Source organism: Pangasianodon hypophthalmus, chromosome 12, assembly GCF_027358585.1.
Source record: "Pangasianodon hypophthalmus isolate fPanHyp1 chromosome 12, fPanHyp1.pri, whole genome shotgun sequence".
NCBI classification, from domain to species: domain Eukaryota; kingdom Metazoa; phylum Chordata; class Actinopteri; order Siluriformes; family Pangasiidae; genus Pangasianodon; species Pangasianodon hypophthalmus.
Genome location: NC_069721.1, coordinates 21510394 through 21535054, shown reverse-complemented (window position 1 = coordinate 21535054; position 24661 = coordinate 21510394). Strand labels below are relative to the sequence as shown.

At 37.8% G+C, this 24661-nt stretch overlaps 1 protein-coding gene across 1 annotated transcript; it reads left to right on the top strand.

Annotated features, from left to right (window-relative positions):
* The first annotated feature begins 1232 nt into the window (after positions 1-1232).
* fbxw10 (F-box and WD repeat domain containing 10) lies at positions 1233-11758 on the top strand. The gene is made up of 12 exons (XM_026915528.3): positions 1233-1875; positions 3366-3563; positions 5354-5481; positions 5619-5729; positions 5839-5948; positions 7164-7367; positions 7856-7977; positions 8112-8266; positions 8682-8824; positions 9627-9785; positions 9948-10180; positions 10650-11758. The coding sequence occupies exons 1-12, from the start codon at positions 1353-1355 to the stop codon at positions 11426-11428; spliced, it is 2865 nt and encodes a 954-aa protein (XP_026771329.3). The 5' UTR covers positions 1233-1352; the 3' UTR covers positions 11429-11758.
* Positions 11759-24661: the final 12903 nt, after the last annotated feature.

Sequence of the window (24661 nt, the reverse complement as noted above, 5' to 3'; positions counted from 1 at the left end):
TCTGCAAATATTAATGCACAGTTACTTTACATCTGGACACCCTGCTAAGTCAGTACTTAGTAACACCCCATTTGGCTGACATCACAGCTTGCAAACACATTTTGTAGCCATCTTGGTTTAGGATTTATACCCCTCTCCTTTGTAGAATGTTACTGAGATATTCTTGGGCCATCTCGCATGCACAGTGTGTTTAAAACACGATTGAGAGATTTTTGCATACTTTTGCTTACAACTGTACCAATTCATAATGCTGTATAAAATCATCTAATCTCTTTAGCATTAGTACCAAAAGAGCAACTATGGCTTCATAGTTGCACATCTTTTTTGCACATCTACTCATTGGCCAGTCTTTGCACTCAAACCTCAACATTGACTGCATATCTCATTCATGCACATTTTTTTCTTGCTGTCCTGTCTTGCACTTTGTTTAGTGTACTGTCTATAGTTTATTGTTGATTGTTGAGCCGTAGAAAAACCAAATTACCACCAACACCATTCTGTGGCAGTAAAGAGTCTCGGAGTCTTCTTGCAGTCTTTCATTTGGACTCGAGTTTGACTTGGCCTCGACCCGCTTAAAACTTGGTCTTGACTTGACTTGGCCTTGACAGCGATCTCTGCGAGTCCTGGTCTTGGACTTGACAGTGGTGGTCTGTAATGAATTTACTGGTTCCACAATTGCGCTGTTTGTCCATGTAGTACACAATTATTGAAGGGAATTATTTATAATTGCACTATCCGTTAGCACCCAGATGAGGATGTGCTCCTTTCTGAGTCTGGTTCCTCTCAAGGTTCCTTCCTCATATCGTCTCAGGGAGTTTTTCCTCGCCACCATCGCCTCCGGCTTGCTCATTATGGATAAATTCACACATTTACAATTTATTTTGATTTAATTTAATTTGAGTGTATTTATTTCTGTAAAGCTGTGACAATGTCCACTGTTACAAGTGCTATACAGATAAAATTGAATTGAATTGAATTGGTCTTGAGCACCATGCAGGTGTATGGGGCTTAATCTCAGTGGAGGGGTCTTTGACTACTTTTTCTGCTTATCATAATTTTAATTCAATTTGTGTTGAATTATTAAGTCAGTGTATAGTTCAGTGACTATACTGAATATTTATTGCTGAAATAAAAAAATCTAAATAATAAAAAAGGAAAAAGGTAATAATGAATCATTTTGTTCCTATAACCGGGTGTGTAGTGTGTGGATCTTGTTGCATGGCAACAGCTATAACTGCTATAACAATCCTGTGTGTGGAGACAGCTAGCAAACTCTAGGGGGGCAAAGACTTTTTTTTTTTTCCCTTTTAGACTCTAAATGAAAGCTAAATGTTCATCATGTCTGCTTTGTAATGTGTGTGGAGATGCAGAGGGAGAGGAGAAGAGAGGAGAGCAGCTGTTTGAGCTGTAAAGCAGAGAAGAGTGGAGAGTTAAACACAAGTCCAGATTGCTGTCACTACACAACCAAACTGTACAACTCAACACAATGGCTGACAGGAGCAGGAGAGAGTGCAAGGCGGAGGTTCCTCACTGGGGTGTTAGTGCGCTGTGAGAGTCTGGAGATCCTGCAGAAGGTGCAGAAGGTGCTACAGGTGACCATGGGGAAAGATTTCACCTACACCAGGAGTCGTGTTAAAGCCGGGGACATGGCGGCTGTCTCCAGCTCGAACTCCGCTCCGGATACTGCATTACTCGGAAAGGAAATGTTAAACACCTGGGAGTGGTTTAAAAACAGCCCGAGCTTGACAAAAACGAGTTATTTACTCGGACTCTTGGCTTTTTGCGACGCTGAGCTGTTGCACATGCTGGGGAACCTGGCGCGCGTGCTGGTAGCGCGAGAGAAACGCAATTTAAACTTCCTGCGGTGTAACACAGGTAAAGGAAACTTCATTTCATAACAACACTTTATTTACTAACAATAACACCTAAATTAAATATAAATTATACCAATAATAATAATAATAATACTAATAATACTTAATTACTAGTCGTGTTACTAGTGATGGATCGATTTGCGAAGGAATCGGTTCATTGAACGACTCTTTTGAGCGAGTCGAATCACGAATCGAATCACAGCTTTGATTAAAAGTTATTCCTGAAGTTCTTTCTGTTGTTTGTGTGCGTGTGTGTGTGTGTGTGTGTGTTTGTGTGTTAAAAATTGTCTATGATTTCATTACTGGACATGTTTTAGCAAATACATACACCTGCTTGAGAAAAGATTGATTCATTTATTCATCTTCAGTAAGCACTTTATCCTGGTTAGGGTCTCAGTGGATCCGGAGCCAATCCCAGGAACTTTGAGCGCAAGGCAGGAATGCACCCTGGATGGGACACCAGTCCATCGCAGGGTGCCATACATGCATTTATTCACACCTAGGGGCAATTTCAAGTTATTCATTCACATACCAGCATGTTTTTGGGAGGAAACAGACACAATGAGAACTTGCGAAACTTCACACAAACAGTAACCTGAGCTTGGGATCGAACCAGGGACACTGGTGCTCTGAAGCGGGAAGAATAGCTGCTGTGCTCCCATGCAACCCAGAACTGATTTAATCCAAGAGTCATATAAAAGGAAAACAGTTGTTCCATTACTTACATTTCTGACAATACTTCAACAGCCTACATGATCTAAAGTTAATTCCTAAAGCAAATTGAATTTATAACACTTATTTGATATGCTTAGCAAATTTACAGTCATCACTGTATCTCATGGCCACACCATAGCTGATTCGAGACACGAGCTGCATAACTCATGGCCAGACATATCAATATCTGGGCATTCTTTTGTTTGCAAGTATAAAAAAAAAAAAACAGCAATCATAACAATTCTCAAGATTGACATATTGGATTGAATATTTCCAGTCAGTCATAATTAAAAAATATTTTGAGTGATATAAAACTTTTTTAATACAAGTATCCTAGATAAAAACACCTATTTTATTATTAATTTTATTTTTAAAATGTGTGTAGAATTTAAAAAAAAAAAAAAGAAAAAGTTTAGTGATATGTTTTTGCAGTTTTTCAAGCACTGAGGAGGACAGCAGCTCTGTGTCTGAATCAAATTACTCCTTCAACACTGGTAATGATCCAGAGCTAGACCCAATTGTCAAATCTACGAGCCTGTCATTTTCCATCGTGAAACCTAAACCCTGAGATAACATTGAACTAGATATTCAGGACAGTTCAGAACCCAGTAAGTCTGTATTGTTTTTTATTTTTCTTGGGAATAAACACTGGGCATTACCAGAAGTTATAGAAATAAGATCAATATAACCAAATGCTTGATCCATATATTAATATTTTCAGAGGCAACCACAAATACTGCAAATATGTCAGCATTCACATCATAAGTTATTCCACAGCCAAGGATTCCAGCTGGAAAGAGGTGAAGGAAGTAATGCTCAGGGGTCAGAGGTTGGAGAGCAGTGATGCAGACTGGGATGACGTAGAGGATCCTGCACTCATGGTGGTCCCCAGGTCTTCCAAATCCATGTCAGGAGTCAGCCAACACCGAGACTTTATTCGGGCACTTCCAGTCGGTCTTGCCAAGAGGATTTTAGGTGAGAGAAGCGGCATGTAGGAGCAGATTTTCTTTAAAGTCAGAGTGCATTCATTTGCATATCTTAAAATGTATCAAAATTCCTGAAATAATATGCTCTCATCAAACAAATGTTATTATTAAAGTACTGAGACAGTTTATAAGATGGTAGCAGGGAGTGTACCTTTTTTCACTTATTCCACAGCGCTGTTGAATTCTCCATTCTGATTGGTCAGAAGTTGTTGATTGAATTTCTATAACAGCAGCTTTGACAGTAGTGCAGCAGAAATTCAAACGACAGATTTATATTAATGCACACATGCTAAATATTATTGTTTCTATAGTAACATCTAACACATTGACTTGTATGGTGGACCCTCCATGCAATATAATATTGATAATAAGCAGATTTTAGTGTTGTGTTGTTATGTAACAGAGAAAAATGTATATAACCATTGATATTGTGACATATACTGTAATGAGATTTAATGTCTCTATTTAGCATTTATGGAAGGAGTCTCCAGTATCAGTGCTTTGTAACAGTCAGTAAATTTTTCCGCCATGATAAAGTCTTCAGGTCCGAGGAGTTTACGCTTTGCGGTTTCTCAGCAACATGACACCATTAAATGTAACTATAAATGTATAACAGCAGTTTGTGTTGTAAAAAAGAGAAAAAAAAAACTCCTGAATGTGCTGTTATTGGAAAATATTCACCTTTGGGATGTTAACAGTAATTCTGCTTCATGTCTAGGTGTTTTACTTTTTAATTATACTAGCAATTGTGCTCATTTTAGTACTGCAGTACCTTTCAGATACATCCTTTAGCCATTTTAACATGTAAACCTACCATGAAGTTCACTCTGCATGTATACAACTGCTAACTGTAGCCAAACTCTTGCAAAGTACAAAGTATTAGCCCCCTCCACCCTGTCACCACCACTGACTAGATATTAATTGGTACTTGCAGTGACACTGACATAGTAGTTTTGCTGGGCTTTTATTACTGGCTTTGTTAAATATTGTGTAGTGCATAAGAGTTTATTGTAATGTGAGCACACTGACCTTTGCATCACTCTATTTTCTCAAATGCTATTTGATCCATACACTATGTCCCGCTGATCCTTACTGTGCTCCAGTGTTGAGGGATTAGCAGGATTGTTTCATAGATCTTGACATTTGTGCTTACTGTTAGATCCTTTCAGCTCTGTGTACTATCCTTGCCATGGCTTTATTAACCATTCACAGGCTAATTAAATGGCTTTAAAGGATGGCCATGCACTAGACAGAAAGGCATATGTGGGATGGAGAAAGTGGGCTCAAACCCCCACCTCATAGCAACAAGATCCTCAGTGTTGTTCTGCAGCTGCTCCCAAATGTGTGAAAAACTGTAACTTTGCCAAGAGAGACACTTTTGACAAAAATAGAAAGGTTCAGTGTTGAATCATTTAGAATGATTTCAGATCAAAAGCCACTTTTTTAGGCAAGACACTATTTTCTGGCACTAATATGATCCAGATCAGTCATCATAAAACAGTGCAGTGATATAATATCAGCTTCAGACTCAGTTTTGGTCATAACGTTGAGCTGTTTGCGAGAACTCAGTCACAGTGGCACTGACAATGACACCCAGACCACCACACAAATGTGGCATGATATTATGTAATCGCAAACGTACCCATGATAATTGGATCAACATTCCGAGAATAGATTTTTTCCCAAAACTGGGCTCCTTATTTTTAGCCTGTGTATGAGTATGTGATGTAGTAAACAGTCCTAGTCTCACAGATGTAAGGTGTGTGCTGTGTGTCTCAGGCCTGTTGGATAAGGCCACACTACAGAGCTGTAAACACGTCTCCCAGCACTGGCAATACCTAACCGAGGAGATCATAGCAGAGCACAGTGTGAAAAAGATGGTGGAGGACCAGGCTGTGATTTTGCAGGTGATAAATTTGATTTTCAGAAAGTGAATGGATTCCATGGCTGTATCTATCTATCTATCTATCTATCTATCTATCTATCTATCTATCTGTCTGTGTTTATTATCTACCTAGTGCTGATATGATATATTCTTTCATAGGGAACCCCTTCTGCAGTCAACCCTGTCTATGCCAGGATCCGTGAGGTCCTAGTGCCCATTGGAAAAGAGGAGGTGTACATCCAGCCTAAGAAGAGTTTCCTAAAAAATAAGGTCACTAATATTTTTTAGAATTAGTACTCACCTAAGCAGCTGGATCAGACATTACATTATTATAGGTATCTGTGTGTGTGTGTGTGTGTGTGTTTGTGCATTCCAACAGGATATCAGAGGCTTTGAGTCGGTCTATACCATGATTAAAACCAAGGTCGTGGAGATGGAGGAGAGGAATGTGTACTGTGGAGTCTACAACATTTCAATCATGCTGGACAGGTACAGTGGAGAACAGAGCATTTAATATTATACTATAAAGTGAAATTACAGCTTCAACCATCATCAGTTTCTTAGTATCTTAGTAGCAAAGGTTTACCAACATTGTACACAACTACTAGTAATGATCACACTACAATAATAATAATAATGATGATAATAATAATAATAATCTATGTATTAACATATGTAGCTTTATATAATGTATGCAAAAAACATAATTACACACAGGAAGAACATATCTTTAAACTGAAAACGTATAAAATTAAGTAAATTGGGATAACATTAAAACTATTGTATGGTACATGTGTATAATGTATTCTAGCTGTTTGTTTTTTTTTGCACTTGTGTTAAGAAATGCGAAATTGTGAATTTAGCCCTAAACTTTAATATGTATTGCTGTGCTGCAGTGTTAAATAATATAGTATTATTTAACAATAAAGTAATTGAATATCAGCTGAATTGAATATATGTATATAGGAAAAAAAATCACTTTCCATTACAAAAGCGATACATCATTTAAATTTTAATTATACTTCCAGCCCATAATAATTCCAACACAAGACTAATTACACTGACAGCTATAGTAAAAAGGAGTCAACAATTTATACATTTGGAGTACTACAGGCTTCACAAATGATAAAATGATAAGACATGTAACAAATAAACCACGTGCTGTAATAGGAAACTCAGCGATGGTGTGTCCTAACATGAAGCAGAGTTAGTGTTGCACCCCAAAGTTAATAATTTTCCTGTAACAGCACATCCCAAAATGTTTTATTCCACTTATACCACAGCAATTTTACAGTGATTACTTCTTAAATTTTTACTTCTTAAAGAACATTTATTCATTTATAGTTAGATTTAATGTTACAGGATGTCCATGAAACAAGTATCTCTCTTTTTTCCATCATAAAATATCCTGAGTAAGTTGTTCTTACAGTATATAAATTCTAACATGTTAGAATGAGTGAAATAATATAAACCTGTGATTTGCAGCTGCACTGTTGTCAGAGCTGCTGTTATAGAAAATGAATCAACACCTTCTGACCAGTCTGAACGCAGAATTCAACAGCACTGTGGTATAAAGTTCAATAAAACTATTGAATTACATATGACAATTGTGTTTTCAATGTTAAGCAAATTATCAACTTTTTAGCCACCGTCTGTTGACTGTACTAGTCAGTCAGTCATTGACCTGCTTGTCCTTCACCACAGAGAAGACCCCAGCAGAGTGATCCATTATGGCGGAGGCAGGATGGTGGCACTGGGCTCTAGGGACCGATCTGTGCGTCTGCTGGACACGATGCTGGTGAAGGAGGTTCCCCCGCTGATGCACGGCCATGCGGGCAGTGTGAGAGCTGTGCTGGTGTGTGAGGAGAGAGAGCTGGTGATCAGTGCCAGCTACGACCTCAGCATCCGGTAAGATTAACTACAGTGACACAGAGGCACCATTTCACATTGTTATACAGTCTGTCAGGTTTTCGGGTAGTAGAGCTATCTGGCTTAACAGATATTTAAAGCTGGGTGTTGTCTTCGTAGCTGTGGAAGTTGGCATGATACTTGTTAATAATCTAAGCAAGTGGTAACAGCTATAAACTGAAGAGAAAGGGACAAAGGATGCCATTAAACATGACTAGTGTGTGTGAATATGAAACAAAGGTAATTTTACTGGCTGTGATATTATCTCCATTTCTTTTTAACACATCTAAGTGCAACTACACATGCCAACACCAAGCTCAGGAACTCAGCCCATTTTATAAATACTGCTTACATTGCTAAATTGTAAGATAAAGTTAAGCTGTTTTGGTTATTTCTATAATCTATGGCTAAGTAGTGGCCAGAAAATAAAGGCTGAAGACTGCTTTATTTTCATCCACCTGAACAAAAACGAACATTTTATTTGGAAGATGCTGGAACCTGAAGACAGGTGCATGCGTGATGCTGTTCTCTGGACACATGGGCACCATCACCTGCCTGGACCTGCACGGAAACCATCTGGTTTCCGGAGCCAGAGACTGCAAAGTCAAAGGTAAAAGTGTAAAGCTGACATTTAACAAGCCAGGCCACTTTCCTGTCAGTTCCCATAAGATTTATATTCATGCACATTGCTTGGGCTTTGATGTACATGGTCAAATCGACACATTGGTAATGTGTTGGTGTCAGTGTGGAGCCTGCAGACGGGTCAGTGCTGTGACAGGATGAGGTTTCGTCACCGTAAGGCTGTAGTGTGTGTGAAGACCGACTCGTCTCTGGTGCTCAGTGGCTGTGAGGGAGGATTGATCAAAATGTGGGACATGGAGACAGCGACTCTTCTAAAGGTACACTGACAGGATGAGACAGGAACTCTCAGTTCTCCTGTACAGTACCAGGTACTACAGCTGTCAGGAAGAATTTCACTCTTCAACTACTTATAATATTTCAGTATTAAAACAATGTAAAGCATTAAAATATTTAAGATGTCATGTTTTGCTATTAACAAAACAAAAGTCTACCAACACCCGCAGCCCCCCCGAAACTTTTTTTTTTTTTTACTTTCACATTTGACCCTGACTAGACCTGAAATAAAGTCACGGCTATTCATTAGAAAATTAACTGATCTAAGACCTAAGTATCCCCTAATATGGCAGTAAGCAACTATACCATTGTGTCATTATATTCACTATATATTCAGATCTGTAAACAAAAGGGTTAGTAAAATATCTTTCAATTTTGCGTGTGTGTTTGTGTTTATAGGTCACACAAGGTCACCAGGGCTCTGTGAAGTGCCTGTTCTTTGACCAGTTTCACATCTTGTCTGGAGGATCAGACGGTCAGGTGATGGCCTGGAGCGCCGACTATGCATTCAAAACATGTCTTATGACCTTCCAACATCCACGGTGAGTCCTGTCCGATTAAAGCTAGGTTTTATTTATTTTCAACAAGTATCAAATGTATCAGATCAGAAACTTGATATGACAATGAAGGTGATTGATTCATACTGTATATGTAAGCATATAAAACACTTGGGAGCATGCTGATGTAGGAAAATAATCAAAGATTATTTATTTAAAGATTATCGTGATGCGATATGGCCCACTGGGTTACTGTTACCAAACAAAACTTGATTATTTCCCTATAACAGCATGTCCTCAACTGCTTTATACTAGCACTACCAAAATTGTATTAATTAAAGAATGACACAGTACTTTTATCCATTTATAGTTGCGTTTAATCTTCTCTAATATCCACAAAAGCAATTAGTTTCTATTATCACCTATTATAACTGCTACAAACAGTCTTTATCTCTCCAGCTTCTGTTTTTTTTTTCTCTGTCAATAAGGCTAATAAGATAATGCAGCCTGTCATGTTACTGAGAAACTGTATAGCGTAAACTCCACCATTCTGAAGAGACTCCCATGTAGGAAAACAGCTCTGACTCTGACAAAGTGCTACCACTGGAGACTCCTTCCAAAAGCTCTCCTTAGAGAAAACTTCAACATACCAACAATTATACACAATTTTTAATTTATGTGAAGCATCTGCCATACAAATTCCCATGTAAGATCTGCCCTGCAGTTGGAACTATTATCAGAACTGCTGTTAAAGAAAATTAATCAACACCTTCTGACCAATCAGAATCGAGAATTTAAGAGTGCTATGGAATAATTGCTTATATTATTATGTGCTGTATTGCTGTAGGGAAGTGCTAACGTTGTCGTCCCTCTTCCTGCGAGTCATCACCGGCTGTGTGGATGGAAGGATCCGGATCTTCAGCTTGCTCAGTGGAGATTGTCTCAGAGTCATCAAAATTGGCACAGATGAAAGCCCTATACGTTCTTTACACACACATCATAATACGTGAGTTTGCCCAGAAATTGCACACACAAATACAGAGCATACATGTAAATATACACATAAAACCATCCCCAGGATTATTTGTCATGTTCTTTGCCATATATGTGATGGGACATATCTCCCTCTCTTTCTCTTTCTGTTTCTCTGTTTCTCTCTCTGTCTCAGTATCGTGGTGAACAGCAGTAGTCGTGTTTTGATTCTGCAGTTTGCTGATCAGCAGTGGGATTACAATGCGCTGTCGGAGCGGAAGTGCATCACTGATCGCACTCTTCCTCATCCTAAGCACCCGGCTTCAGCAAGCTCATCTACAGCAAAGAAGAATGAGAGGAGATCCAGAACACCATCTCTCTCCCAACGGATGAGGAGCAACTCAGCTCCCAGCATGCAACACTCACACGGTCTGTACTGTCCCTGTCCATCTATTATGGCCGGTTATTGGATTGTTCTGTGTGTTGATGTTATTTTTGGACCTAAATCTGTTACATTTGGTGAATATTCAAGAGACACCACCTCTTAAATGCACCACTGTATTTATTTGGTAAATATAGTGACATGCTGTATATTTCAAAATGTGTATTGCACATTTGATTTGTGGCTTTTACAGGCATTTATAACACATCGCTGCTGGCTTTTTGATTCTGATTGGTCAGAAGATATTGATTAATTGTCTGTATCAGCAGCTCAGACAGTAGTGCCAGCTGTAATACACTCCTGTTCATTTAGACCTTATTATAAATCAGTGTTAATACTTTTTACCAATGAGATTTGAGAATTCAACTGCACTTTGATCATGATATTTGATTTACAGTAGCACTGAGTAAAATGAAACAGAACATCAAAACCCATAAGTTGCACTATACTTCACAGAAAAGCGATACGCGCCCCAGAAGTGTGTGATAACCCTGAGTGAGAGAGCTGTGCGAGAGCGTGTGAGGAAGAGAGGCCCCCATCAGCCCATCACAACCACCAAGGTTCTCCTAAAGGTCCGTCCTAGCTGTCAGCCTGAGTGCAAAGACCTGGCCACCTCCAACATGGAGCTGAACGCTGCGGTACGAGATGCCTGGGGTCCTCCTCCAACCAGAGCGTCATCTCCTCCTCCAGCTCTGAAGCCTTCTAAACGGCCACATTCAGCCCCTAAACCGTCATCATTTAAAGGCATGCTTAAAATATACACACCTCTGAAAACCCACACGCTGGACCTCAACCTCCAGCATTCCCTGCATCCCAGCATCCCATCTCCGGCGTTAATCCAGACTTTTCCTAAATCCAGACGACCCCAGACGGCTTGCGGTGTGCGACAAATCGGCAACTCCACCAACACCACCAACACCGCCCAGGGAGATATCCAGTGTTCTGGAAATACCTTCACGAGGAGTGAGTTGAAGCACGTGGGACACCATGTTGATTTTGAAATTCCAAGAAAATCCAGGCAATCCCAGAATCCACTGGATCCATTCCGAGAGAGTGGAGGATTTCAGCTCAGGACAGACACGCAGCTGGAGGAATACAAGCAGGCGCAGATGCAGGTTAACACTTACACACTCCCAAAGGAAGAGAAGAAGAGGCAGTGCAGGACATCCTGGAAACTGAAAATTAAAGTTGCTCCCATTAAAGCTCTGGAGCTGGGTGAGGAAACATTCACCTAATATAACCAACAACAAAGTACTGGTATAACACCATACAGTATATTGGTGATTCCCAATTCAGTATACTCCAAATACACCTGATTCTGCTCACCTGCAAATCAATCAAGCTGTTCATTAACCTGCCATATACTGTATACAACAAGAGTCTAATTCCACCAAAGACTACAATTTTGACCATAAAATATACTGATTAAAGTCACTTTCACTAACAAATTCACTGTATGGCTTAGCTTGGAAGGTAAATAACTGTAAATAGTAAAGGTTTACATTAAGGTGCCTCAAAGTAACCCCAAACATGTGACTTTAAATAATTAAAATAATCTGTGCATAGTCAATGTGTGTGTGGCTTTTATTTTATTTTTTTTAAATAAAAATGTCAGAATCTATTAATATGTATGAATATGAATGAATATGCATTTTGGAAGCACACCAATGTATTGCTGCCATCCCAAATAGCCTCATAACACTAACATTAAATTACTAAGCTAGTCAGCTACTAGTTAACTACTAGTAGACTAGCTTCCATTGAAGACAACTAGACACCAGTGGCATTTCAGAATTTGAATAAAAAAGGAACTTTGGTGTTGTGTTAATCAGCCTATATAAACAGGACCAGCTAAGAGGAGTCATATATCTGAGACAAACCTTAGCATCTTTATGGTATTGATGGTTAATTTAGGGAAATAATAAATGAAGTTGAATGGTCAGTGCCTGCATTTACACCCACTGACCTAAGCACAGCTGATTAACAACATTTCTTCAGGTTTATGTGCATTTTTATTTAAATAAAGTTAGTAATGACATTCATTATTTTGTTAACATTTAAACAATTATATCAGCTGTAAATACAACTGTAATTACTCAATAGAATATTAATACAAGTTAATGCTGTAGGTACATTGCCGTTAAGAATGAACTTATAAACGTATTTTATATGTTTATATGTTTAGAACCTGGCAATGGCATTCTTTTTTTTTTTTAACTTTTTGCTGATAAATCACACAATTTCGTTAAAAAAATCCTATGTAGTCATGGATTAAAGCAGAAATGATACACTAGAGGGCAGCACAGACCATCGAGAAGTACAGATACAACAGCTTTGTGTCTGTTCTTAGAATAGACTATAGATAGTATCATATCACAGGACATCATGCACACACATTCAAACACTCATTCACACCTAGCAAATTAGAGTTGCGAATCCACCTATATGCATGGTGGGAAGAAACCGGAGAACCTGCATGAAACCCATTTGAAAACAGGGAAATCATGCAAAATTCCACACAGTTCCACCTGAGCTCAGACTCGAACCCTGGAGCTGTGAGGCCATCCCTTGTTTCTATTCAGTGGATGACAGCACCAGCTCCTGCAATAGCTCTGTGCTTTGACTGGATTCTGCTTCTCTTCTCCAAACTGTTCTCATTACTCACTCTCTCACTCACATTCGTCACGGTGGATCCGGTGTTTATCCCGGAACACTGGGTGTGAGGTGGGAATACATCCCGAATGGGACACCACTCCTTCACAGGGCACCCTGCACAAACCCACATTCAAACACTCATTAACACCTAGCGTAGCCACTCCACCTACTAGCATGTTGTTTGGGAGGTGTGAGGAAACTGGAGAATCTGGAGGAAACCTATTTGTATACGGGGAGAAAATGTGAAATTCCACGCCGTCAGTAATCTGAGCTCAGTATCAAACTGCTGCTACCTGCTTTGCCACTGTGCCACCCACCTGATATCATTTAAAATTTCATATTAGAACGTGGGAGTGAAGTGGTTGGATTTTGTATAGTTTTATACAAATGCACTCCACCGCCCTAACTTTTCATGCAAATTAAGTCATGTGAATTGGTACAAATTTACAAGTATTAGATCATGTAGAACATTTAAGTTACAAAAAAAACCCCACAGGTACTCAAACAGGATTCTGATAGTCCTTTAGTTACAGCACCACAGTGTCTAATGGAAAAGTACTAATACTGTGTCATCAATAGAGTTGGAAAATATAGAGAGCAGAGAGCAGGTCAGTCTCAGACGTCAGTCTGCCACTAGCTGTGCAGCTTCGCAGGAAGGAAGGAAGGAAGGAAACAAACAAAAAAAGTTATAGCTGGGCCATGGTAAGAGCAGTTACCCCTCATGCAGAAAATCCCCCTTTTTAAGAAGCACCTTTTGTGTTAATTAGATTTAATCAGCAGAAAATTGGGCTTCATGGGGTTTCTTTTTTCTTCCTGTAGAAACAGGACAAATCCCCCCACCCCACTTCTCCTAAAGGCTAGAATGAGGACACTAAGCTCTCCTGCATGTTCTCTCAGGTAAAAGCCAGTAACGACTATGAAATCAAAGTGACGGTGAACAAGAGAAAGTCTTCATGCAGAAGCGCTCACCAGGGGTCCTGGGGTCAAGCTGCTGGGGGTGTGTATGGCTGGGAGAGGGGTTTTAAGTGTAGGAGGTGGTTCAAGTCGTTATAAAATTGTGGTTACCATTCTTCAGAAAGTTCTTACAGACTTTCTGAAAAGACCCATCCCTCTGAAATGACTTCACTTTGCCCTGACCTTTGATCAGCAGTTGACTGACTGCAGTCTGGAAGGATTCAGTGAGGTATGTCTGTCAAATCGAATTTCAGTGATGGAGTGTCCATGCTGGTTGAGATTAACCTCTTAAACCATAGTCTGTTTGCATAGAGACACTCAATAGTATTGTTGCAAGCCATCAAGACTTGAGGACACAGTGCATTATACTAGAATGATTTTCTACTAAAACTATTTAGTGGCTAATGGGGAATCAGAGTCCTTTAAATAATCACCCAACCGTATATAAGAAAAACTCCCTGAGACAACATGAAGAAACCTAGGGAGGAACCAGACTCAAAAGGGAAGCCATACTCTTCTGGGTCACACAGGATAGCGGGATTATAAATCTTAAATAAATAAAGCTTGCTGTACTGAATGCAAGATTGATAGAATAATACTTTTATTCCATTTTGAAAAACCTACATCAAAGCCTAGCACGATGTGTCTAAAGGTCATGAAAGTGCAGGAGTTTGAATTTTAGTTAGAGTAAGTGAATTTGAAGTGATAAAGACCAATTACCAGGAACCAATCAACACTGGACAGAGCTTTTGGCAGTATGGTTACATATAAAATTTTACTTCTCTTTTTAAATTGATAATTATTTGCGTGTTTACATATCTCTTTCGGTTTTGGGTTGCTATCTATCTGGAGTTCCACATGTTCCCCTTGTGTCCATGTGGATTGATTCTGGGTTGCCCCTAGGTGTGAACGAGTGTGTGAATGCATGTGTGCATGGTGCCCTGCAATGTACTGCTGTCTAATCTAAGGTGTATTCTCACTCATGCCCAGTATGCCTGGGATAGGCTCCAGATTCACAACAACCCTGATCAAGCTCTTACTGGGGAGGAATGAATGAAAGAATGAATGAATGAATGAATGAATTTACAAAATTTAAATTAAAAAAGTATAAATGTTTGAATTTTACCACCACGTAGTTAAACTGGCCTTAAAACCCTCCTCTGTATTAAGGTGTCTTTCACACCAGCTCTAGCTCCATCCTGTCTCCGCCCACTCTCACCTGTTCCCTGTTTTTTATTTTATTTTTTTATTTTATTTTTATTTTTTCATGAGTTCAATGCATATTCTCCATTTTGCTGAAAAAAGGTAAAACTTACTAAATAGTGCAGTACGTAGGGAATACGGTATAGCTGCAGACATAACAAGACATGTCAAGGGTTTAATCAGAGGTTAAGATTTTAAAGTCAGGTTTAAAATTAAACTTGAATTTGAACAAACCTCATAAACATACCCTTGATTAGCTCTAAACTCTGTTTAATCCAGTCCTTGTTGGTGAAACCAAACCACAGGTCTACCCATGGCTTCTAGAGATCCAAAGAATTCAAACATTTCATTTGGCTAAAAAAAAATGGAAACAGTTCTAGTCAGAACTCTTCTAACTCTTGCATTTTATATACACTAGGCCATGGTTTCTTGTTTTTTTCCCTAGATTGTTTTTGTAACAGAGTATGGATTTTCTTGGTTTGGCTTGTTTGGTTTAAAGATCCTGTCTGCTGGTAACACCAACGTCTCACGAAAACGTCTGAATAAAGTCAACTCACACTTGTATCCAACCACATCTGCTTAGCTAATAGATCGCCATGACCTGCTTCTGCACAATTTAATGACATGCATGAGTGAAGTTTTCCTTTCCAGCGAAACATCAGATAGGGTTAATTAAGCTGAGTCAATGGGATGGCGTTTTATCTCCTCATGACATGACTGAATCGTGCTAATACACATTCACACACATGTAAACACTCAAAATTCTTGGACTAAATGGAAGAAAGTTTTCCTTCTTTCAATCCAAAACAATATCGAAAATATCCCAAGATTAGAAGTGACATCTGTTTTGATCATCTGAAACCACGAGGCCTCACTTCTGGCAGGAGACTAAACCAGAATTCCTGTTCTGACCTCACTAACTGACAAAGATCAGAAATGTAAGGAGATATGAGCAATAATGAGGTGGGGCAATAAGCCAGAAGCTTTCACAATTAGCTCCTAGCTTATCTGAATAGATAGCACAAAAGGAATGAGATTTATAATTGTTTTGTTGCACTATTGACTGTCTCTGGTTTGAGTAACTTTAATTTGAACTGAGAGCCCTTGATTAAGCCAGAAGACAGGAGGGATGTGGTGCAGGGTTTCGACTGGTGCTGGATGATGCTGAGGCTCCAGACTGTTATTCTTAAACGTCAGCTTCTCTCTGCAGTGATGTGATTTCAGCTCTTTTTGTGGGGGTACAAAGTGGAGCTCTATTTATGTTTATGATAAACGAGTCAAAAACTATGAAGTAAGTCTCTGTCTATCTGTCTCACAGTTGTAATAAGAAATTGTCATAAGTAAGCAATTCATCTGAGCTTTGACATAAACATTTCGTCGTATATGCGTCTTGACATACAAGGCAAATGATAGATAAACCTGTCTGGAATTGATGAAAGCATGGACAAAAGTTTTGGCATCTTTTGTTTTCAGTAAGTGGTGGAGGTGAGCAATATTATGATGGTGGACAAAAGCATTTTAAAATCTAATCTAATCTAATCTAATCTAGTAATGACCCCATTTATGATAACCTTTAGTGACTTTCAGACACTAAGGAATTTAGGGTCAATAATTAAATCTTCACTTTTTTTTATCAGAAAATTGTTTTTTATCCATGGGTTTTGAACATATGTGCTTGAGTCCCCCTTTGCTGTTATAATAATCTCCACAATTCTGGAAAGGCTTTCCACTAGATTTTGGAGCGTGGCTGTGGGGATTTGTGTTCATTCAGCCACAAGAGCATTAGTGAGGTCAGGCACTGATGTTGGGTGAGGAGGTCTGAGGTCAGACTTCCAGTTCATCCCTACGGTGTTCAGTGGTGTTGAGATCAGGGCTCTGTGCAGGACATTCAAGTTCTTCCACTCAGACCTTTCCAACCATGTCTTCATGGAGATCACTTTGTGCACATTGTCATGAATGTTTAGTCCCTACCCCTTAGTTCCACTGAATGTAATTTGTAAAGCTACAGCATACTATACAATTGTGTGCTTCCAACTTTGTGGCAACAATTTGGGGAAGAACCACATATGAGTGTCATGATCAGGCCTCCACAAAAATTTCCCACATAGTGTATCACAAATTCATGATTCAAGAGCAAGTCATGGTATGGAGGTGGTGAAATCTGTGTTTACATAAATCTGGCTATTATAGCATAACAATAAAAACAGAGATTGTAACCCAAAGAGAACATGTAAATGATGAAAAGGAGAGGGCCTAAAACTGACCCCTGGTGAGCACCCTGAGTTAAATGGATTTGTGGGTGAAGATTGCATTAGTGAGATTTGAACCAGGAAAGAGCTACACCTGTAAACGTGATAGCTGACATATGGGACGTGTCACAATTTACTAAATCAAAGGCAGCACTGAGATCAAGAAGGAGCAGAATGTTGATGGCCCCAGAATCATAACACTCATAACCCATAAACAAGAGATGTGTAGTGATTGGGAGTCAGATGCAAAAAGGTTAAAAAAAGATTTTTATTATTTTGGAAGATTAATTAACAACGACTAATAACAGTCTTTAAAAAGAAACATGATCCGGACTGTGTGAAGTACCATTACAGCCTAAAGGGGGAGTTGTTGATCCACATATGGCCCATAGAGTAATTTTCAAATGAAAACAGCTTTATTAGTCCTGTGACTTAGAAATAATTTACCAGGCTCATTCACTAACATGTCATTATTTCCATATGAAAACAATATTTTCCTGTCAAGCTTTTCTTGCTTTAGTAATTTTATTTAGCAGCCTGCCATTTTGCAATTTCTGAAACCATACAATTTATATTTTTTCCCATTTTTTTCCCCCATCTACTGTTTTTTTCCTCCTTTTTCCATCATTTGCTACTTTTACTATTTGTCCTAGCCTTTACGCAAAGTAAATTCACATCGTGTCACAGTAACAGCAAGTTTCCGACTTATAAAAACTGTTTCTGTCTTTTAAAACTTGTGCTTACCAGTTAGAGCCACAATAAGGTATGACATCACTTTACAAACATAACCATGACTGAAAGATTCCCAAGGCAGGTAGGAATGTAATGCCTAAGGTTTAATGTGATCTAAGTCTGTTTTACGAGATGTTTATTTAACATTTATTGCAGGAGTCTCCAGTATAGGTGCTTTTAACAGTCAGTCTTCTGAACAGAGGAGCTTTCAGGTTTCTCTGTAACATGACAAGTTGTGCTAATCTGGCTTATTAACTTCAAGAGAGAGGAGATAATAATTGTTGATTATTTCCCTATACCAGCACACCCCCCCAGGTGTTATATTCTTTACTCATGGCACATACAGTAATAAGACTTTAAGGAACATCTTAAATAGGTTAAGTTTCCTAAGTGAAAGATGCAGATTACAAGGTATAGAAGACATTGCTTTGAGAATTGCTCTCAAATTATGAGCAATAGTACAGTAAAGTATGATATTTCTAAAAGTGTAATAGTATAGTGTAGTTTATAGTAGCTCATTTTAGCTTGTAGAAATATGATTTTCCACTTGCTGTCATGGCAGTGCATTCATTTTGGTGCTGATGGGCGATTAGTGTAATTTTTAATTAGTGTCATTACAACATGAAGTAGCAGTGAGGTATGCTTTTTTCATACTTTCATATTCTTTTCAGTTATAAACTAACTCTGTCTAATCTAATCAGACATGCAGTCTAGGTTGTCCCGTTTACAGGCAGATAAATTACAGCCAACTCTCGGCCTCATCCTGAGAGAAATATTACATTTGCATCAAGAACAATACCTGACTTTAGATTTTCAAAATTAAATACAGCCCAAGCTGATGTATTAGTGAGCTAAATTTGAGACAAAAATCCACCCTGAAGTGGAACAGCAATATTAACGTGCTCTTCTATATGTAGTAAGTGATTTGGACAGCGCTGTACAATAGCTCTCAGTCCTGTGTAGTCGTCCTGACCCAGGCTTGCTCAGGTGACCACGGCGGGCGGCGTAACGTGACCGTTCTCAGAGATGTAGGCAGGGAGATGGAGGGGTCAAAGGTGACCAGTATAAAACGTCCTGATTTAAGGGAGCAGTGGTAGAAGGCAGCCAGGAACAAGCAGCCGATTCACACAGGAAAGGTTACGGTTAGCAGAATGTGCCCCTGCTTCCTGCCCCCAAACAGAGCCAAACATTAATGTTAACACAATGAGACACAACTCTTTCTTTCTCTCGAAAGTTAGTCAGAGCGCCAGGCAAGTGATCCGAAATAATGTTCCTCATGTTTAAAGTACAGGGTTTGCTTGTTATCCGACATTCACATGGATCTATAATACAGTTTACGGTTTGAGCTGAGTGATTCATTTAGGAAAAGGAAACATTTTTATATCCTCTTAAATGTGCACATAAAATGTGTAATGCAAAGAGATGGATAAAAAAAAAATCTAATAAAAATTTATATTGTTTCTACAAACAAGGGTTTGTGTGACCTCACATAAAGTTGACTGGATAACCCAGGGAAAGACATGTTTAGTACTTAGTAATGTGATTCAATGCAAAAGATGCAATTTTAGTTGAAAAACCAAATCTTTTCTCATCCTAAATTTAGCTTCTTTTATAATAAACAACAATAAACTGCAATGAAACATATAATTAAGTAATATCGCCTGTCCAAGAGTGTGGTTATACTGAATATCGGCATGGCTGTGATTACCTGCAGTACTCACACTGCGGGCTCTTGCCTGCGGTCAAATCACAGCCTTGCCGATATTCAGTTGCTTTTATACAACAGTTCTATAAACAAAAATTTTATATTGAGTAAGTGACATTTTGGACATAATACGGCCAGATTTTCTGTTTATTTTTGCTCTGCCAGCGGAAATATGTAAGCAAATAAAAATCTCAAATTTTGTATATATAAACATGTCAATTTTAACCAATCCTGTTCTCACCTGAGAATAATGTCTTATAATTATAAAACACCTAAGATGAGACTTTTATACCTAAACACATCAGATCAGATTTGTCTGTGGTTCTGTCTTGAATTAGACAAGAACATCTGGATATCATACAATTATATGTCGAAAATGAGAGCAGCAAATGTTGGACAAATGTCTCACCATACCTTTGCAATTATTTTATTTGCTCGATGGAAAATGGTTGACTGCATTTGACCCAGATGTGCAAAAATCCCAAATCTTGGAGCTGATTACAGTTCAAGGGTGCGATGTTGAGGTGATGTACCACCTGGAATCTGGGTTCTGTGAAGGCTGGTGGATGTGTCTTTGAGTGCTACAGATTGCGTATGTCTTTGAGGTGATGTATGGACTTAAAAACTCTCAGTAGATGTAGCTTTAGGAGTGCGCTTGCATCAGTTTTCTAAAATATCCTGTCAAGTTTACACGAGCCATCTAGCTAACATTAACAGTGAAGCATTATTACCTTAAAAATTCTCTCAGAAATTTCAGATCAGCTCATTTTAGCTAGTGGGCTAGTAGTGAAGATTTATTAATAAACAGTATCTCTCTGGAAAATCAGCTCAGGTTAGCTCATGTTAGCTATGTGAGTGTGTTAGCAATGAACATTCTTAATAAATTCTGACAGAAATCTTGTCAGGTTAGCTAAGTTAGTTAGCTGGCTAACATTAGCAGTGAAGATTATAAAAAATCATGAATATGCCTTAAAAATCCTCTCTGAAATTCTATCAGATTAATGGACTCTAGGTGGATGTCATAGCAGTGATGATAATTAACATTTATTCATAAATTCTGACAGAAATCCTGTCAAGTTAGCTCACATTAGCTAGTTGGCTATATTATTTGTAAAGACTAGCATTGGAACATTTACTAATAAACCTTATCTCTTATCTCTTAGAAATCATGCCAATGTAGCTCATCTTATTTAGCATACTAGCATTATCAGTAAAGATTATAAACATTTATTAATAAACACTGTCTCTTGGGATTATTGTCAGGTCAGCTCATATTAGTTAGCTGGCTAGCATAATCAGTGAAGATAGGAAATATTTGTGCATATGACTTAATATTGTGTTATATAATCCTCAGATTAACATGTTAGCTAGGTGGATGTGTTAGCAGTGAAGATGATGAACATTCATTCATAAATTCTGGGGAAAAAATCCTATTAGGTTAGCTTATGTTAGCTAGTTGGCTATATTAGTTAATGTTAATTAGCTGGCTAGCATTTTCAGTGAAGATTATAAGCATTTATTACAAGGTATCCTTTTTTTTAAAAAAAAAATTAATTACTATATTAGTAATTAATATTCTTAACATTTATAAATATTACTTACAATATTTAACATGAATATAAGAGGAATTTTAAGATATGTGGATGTTAGCAGTAATTTCTTTTAACTTCCGACAAGAAAAGTTAGTTGATAGCTAGTTGATTAGCATAATCAGAGAAGATCATAAGCATTTATGAATATGACTTAAAATCCTCTCAGAAATCCTGTCCAGTTAGCTTATTTTAGCTAGCTGGCTACAATAGTAGCAAGATTATGAACATTTATGAATAAACTGTATCGCTTAGAAATCCTGTCATTATTAGTAAAGATTATTAATATTTCTGAATGACTTAAAATCCTCTCAATTATGTCAAAATATAAACTCATGTCAACCAGGTGAACATGATAACAGCGAAGATGATGGCAATTTATTCATAAATTCTGACAGCTTTGCTCATGTTAGCTAGCTGGCTGACAAAATCTGTGAAAAAAAAAAATTCTGCACAATTACAAAGAATTCCCCAGACAGAGCCTACTACAGTTTGTGCTTCTGTGTTGCGAGTTACATCAAGTCAGTCCATATGTTATGGCACCCTTTCAAACGCATAGTGAGGAATATCCAGTGCAGTCATAATATATCACCGGTGCACTGCAATAGATTTGAGAAAACCCATAATAGTGTATAGGGAATACTGAGGAGGACACCTTCAGTACAAGTCCGCTAGTACATGACTTGTGTTGATGGAGAGGGGAGTAATAGAAAGTCTTATCAGCTTGTCCTCAGGGCCTTGGTCCAGCACTTAATCCTGCTTTACCCAGCAATTAGCCATGAGCACTTTAGCCACTGATGATTGCTTTGGCTAAGGAGAGGTGGAAAGGAGCTACATCTGATAAGACAAGTACAGCTCATGATTTAGAAAGCATGCATTCAAGCACACACACAGACACTTAATCCTAAAGCAAAGCTGGTGTGTAAGAGTTAAAAGTGCGCCAGCACAACCAAAGATAGCATGTCATAATATAAGCTTAACTCAAACACACTCTTAGGCTCCAATTCAAAGTCAAATTTCCTGCTCTTGTGTGCTATCAGCTAAGAAAGCACTGACTCTCAAGTATCTCCAGGGCTGAGAGAGAGGATTTAAATCAGAGTTGTGATCTTAAACTAGGCCTGACCTGGTCCAGAGGCGACTTGGCTGGGGTTCAGCAGGGCCAAACCTCAAAGTGAAAGAAACAACCAAAAAGATACATGCGGTCAGAGGCCCCAACTTCTAGCTCATTAAAGTGCAATCAGCCACGACCACTGAGTAAAAGATAAATATTCTGCTCTCCTTTAATGTGAGCACCAAGTGAAACTTCCACATCCCATAATTGCCCACTTTATCATTTCTCAATCTTTTTTTAGGAATCGTTCTATAATTCTTATGTGCAAGTACTGCCAGTCACAGATCTGATACTATGAGCTGCACTTTGTCATTTTCTGGAAAGTCTAAATTTATCTGGAAGACCCACTTTTTGCATTCATACTTGAATTAAGATGACCATGTACACTCCTGGGCAAAAAAAAAAAAAATGACAAAAATATTAAGCTTTTAATGGTCTGAACAACAAATCATTGGTCAGGAAATTAGCAAAAATTAAACAAATAGGTAAAGTAACTTAGTATGGAATAGCTTTTCCCTTTGATTTCTTTAAAAATTTAAGCCTTGTGGGTAAACAGCCAATCAATTATTTAATACCATGAACATTTTTAGCATTCAAGCTATAAAATTGCTGCTGGAAATCTTTTCAGCTGTTTTTTTTTTTTTTTTGGAGTGGAATGATTTTTTCTGCCATACACCTCAGGATTTTACAGATAATTTAGAAATAAAAGGGTTCTTAAAACAATCGTAAGTAGGTTACCGTAGGTGGATCGTAAGTATTAAACCAACTGATGTTCATAAATGTGAACCAAAATGGCTATTTCGGTGGCTGTTACATTCATCACAACCATCTCTTTCATTTCTTTCCACCCTCACATGCACATACATCAACAATAAAGAGATTCTGAAGCATGGAAATGGCTTCTGGGTTTCTATTTCCATCAGGATTGTTTAGATATTGTTTGTATAGATATTCCTTAAGATTAGAAGATTGTATTGCTAGAAATAGGTTAATAGGACAGAACAGAACACAGGGGTTAAGACATCACAACTGAACCCCAGTTTGATGTTTGTGATGTAAATTACAGCATTAATCCATTAAAGAATGCATAGCTTTTTAGAGTTATAGGGGTCCTGATATTACTGTCCAATTTTATATATTTCCCTTTAAAACACAATTACAATGCATTAGACATATAAAATGTCTTTATTTTCTTTCTAATGTGTGATAATCTAGAGCTCGGCTGTTGAGGGTAGCAGACTCATTAAGAACAGATGTTAAAAGACTTCCTGTTTTAAAATGAGATACTTTCACCTCCAGTGAAGATCTTCAGCCGGCTGGATCAGTTTAAGCAGAATTTATAGATGTCTGCTACAATGAAGAAGTAAAAGTCAGTATATACAGGTACTAGTCTACTGGTTTAATGCCCTGTAGGCCTTCTCCTGACATCTTGTATGAGTATTAATCTATTTTAATGGGCTGCTATATGACATAGCCTGGTGCAGTTAGATCCTTTGAAGTCGGTCCAAAAATGCACAGACAGTAACAGATAAGAAAAGAGGGATCTATTCATGCCATATGCAGAGCAGAACAGAGGAGACTGATATTCATGCTTCAGTAGTTTAACCCTGCACCTCACAGACAGGCCATCAGTTATCTGTGACGCGGAGGAGAAAGATATATGTGCCAATGTTAGACTACCAAAATGTAGCAGAATAATAATAATAATAATAATAATAATAATAGTAATAATAATAATAATGTGTCCTTATAGCACTTTTCATACATTTAAAATGCAGCTTAAAATAAAATAAAAAAAAAAAGATTGTCAAAAAATTATATATATATATATATATATATATATATATATATATATATATATATATATATATATATATATATAAATAATGGCAGTGATAGAAGGAAATAATAATATAAAATTTTTTAAAACAAATAAATAATAATGTATTTATATAACACCTTTAATACATTTAAATGCAGCTCAAAGTAACAAAGTAAAATATATAAAATGAAAGTGTAAAATAATAGTAATGCATTAAATAATTACAGTAAACAGGAAGAAAATAATAATATATAAATATTATATCTAACAAAAAAGTATGTAAAAAGAACAGAACAAAAATACAGTAATCAAAATAATAATATAAAAGTAATGTAAAAGTAAAATGCTAGTAAAAGCAAGTCATAAGGCAAAAAATAAAATCAGACCACTAAAATATAATGATTTCAGTGTCTGGAAATGGAATATGGGTTTATAGCCAGTGCCAATA

What these genes read in the sequence shown, in the direction of transcription:
- fbxw10 (XM_026915528.3), top strand. Translation starts at nt 1,353, where the DNA reads ATGTGTGTGGAGATGCAGAGGGAGAGGAGAAGAGAGGAGAGCAGCTGT. An exon ending in CAGAGACTGCAAAGTCAAAG is followed by an intron (nt 7,978 to 8,111) that starts GTAAAAGTGTAA and finishes TGTTGGTGTCAG; the next exon opens with TGTGGAGCCTGCAGACGGGT. An exon ending in CAGCATGCAACACTCACACG is followed by an intron (nt 10,181 to 10,649) that starts GTCTGTACTGTC and finishes TATACTTCACAG; the next exon opens with AAAAGCGATACGCGCCCCAG.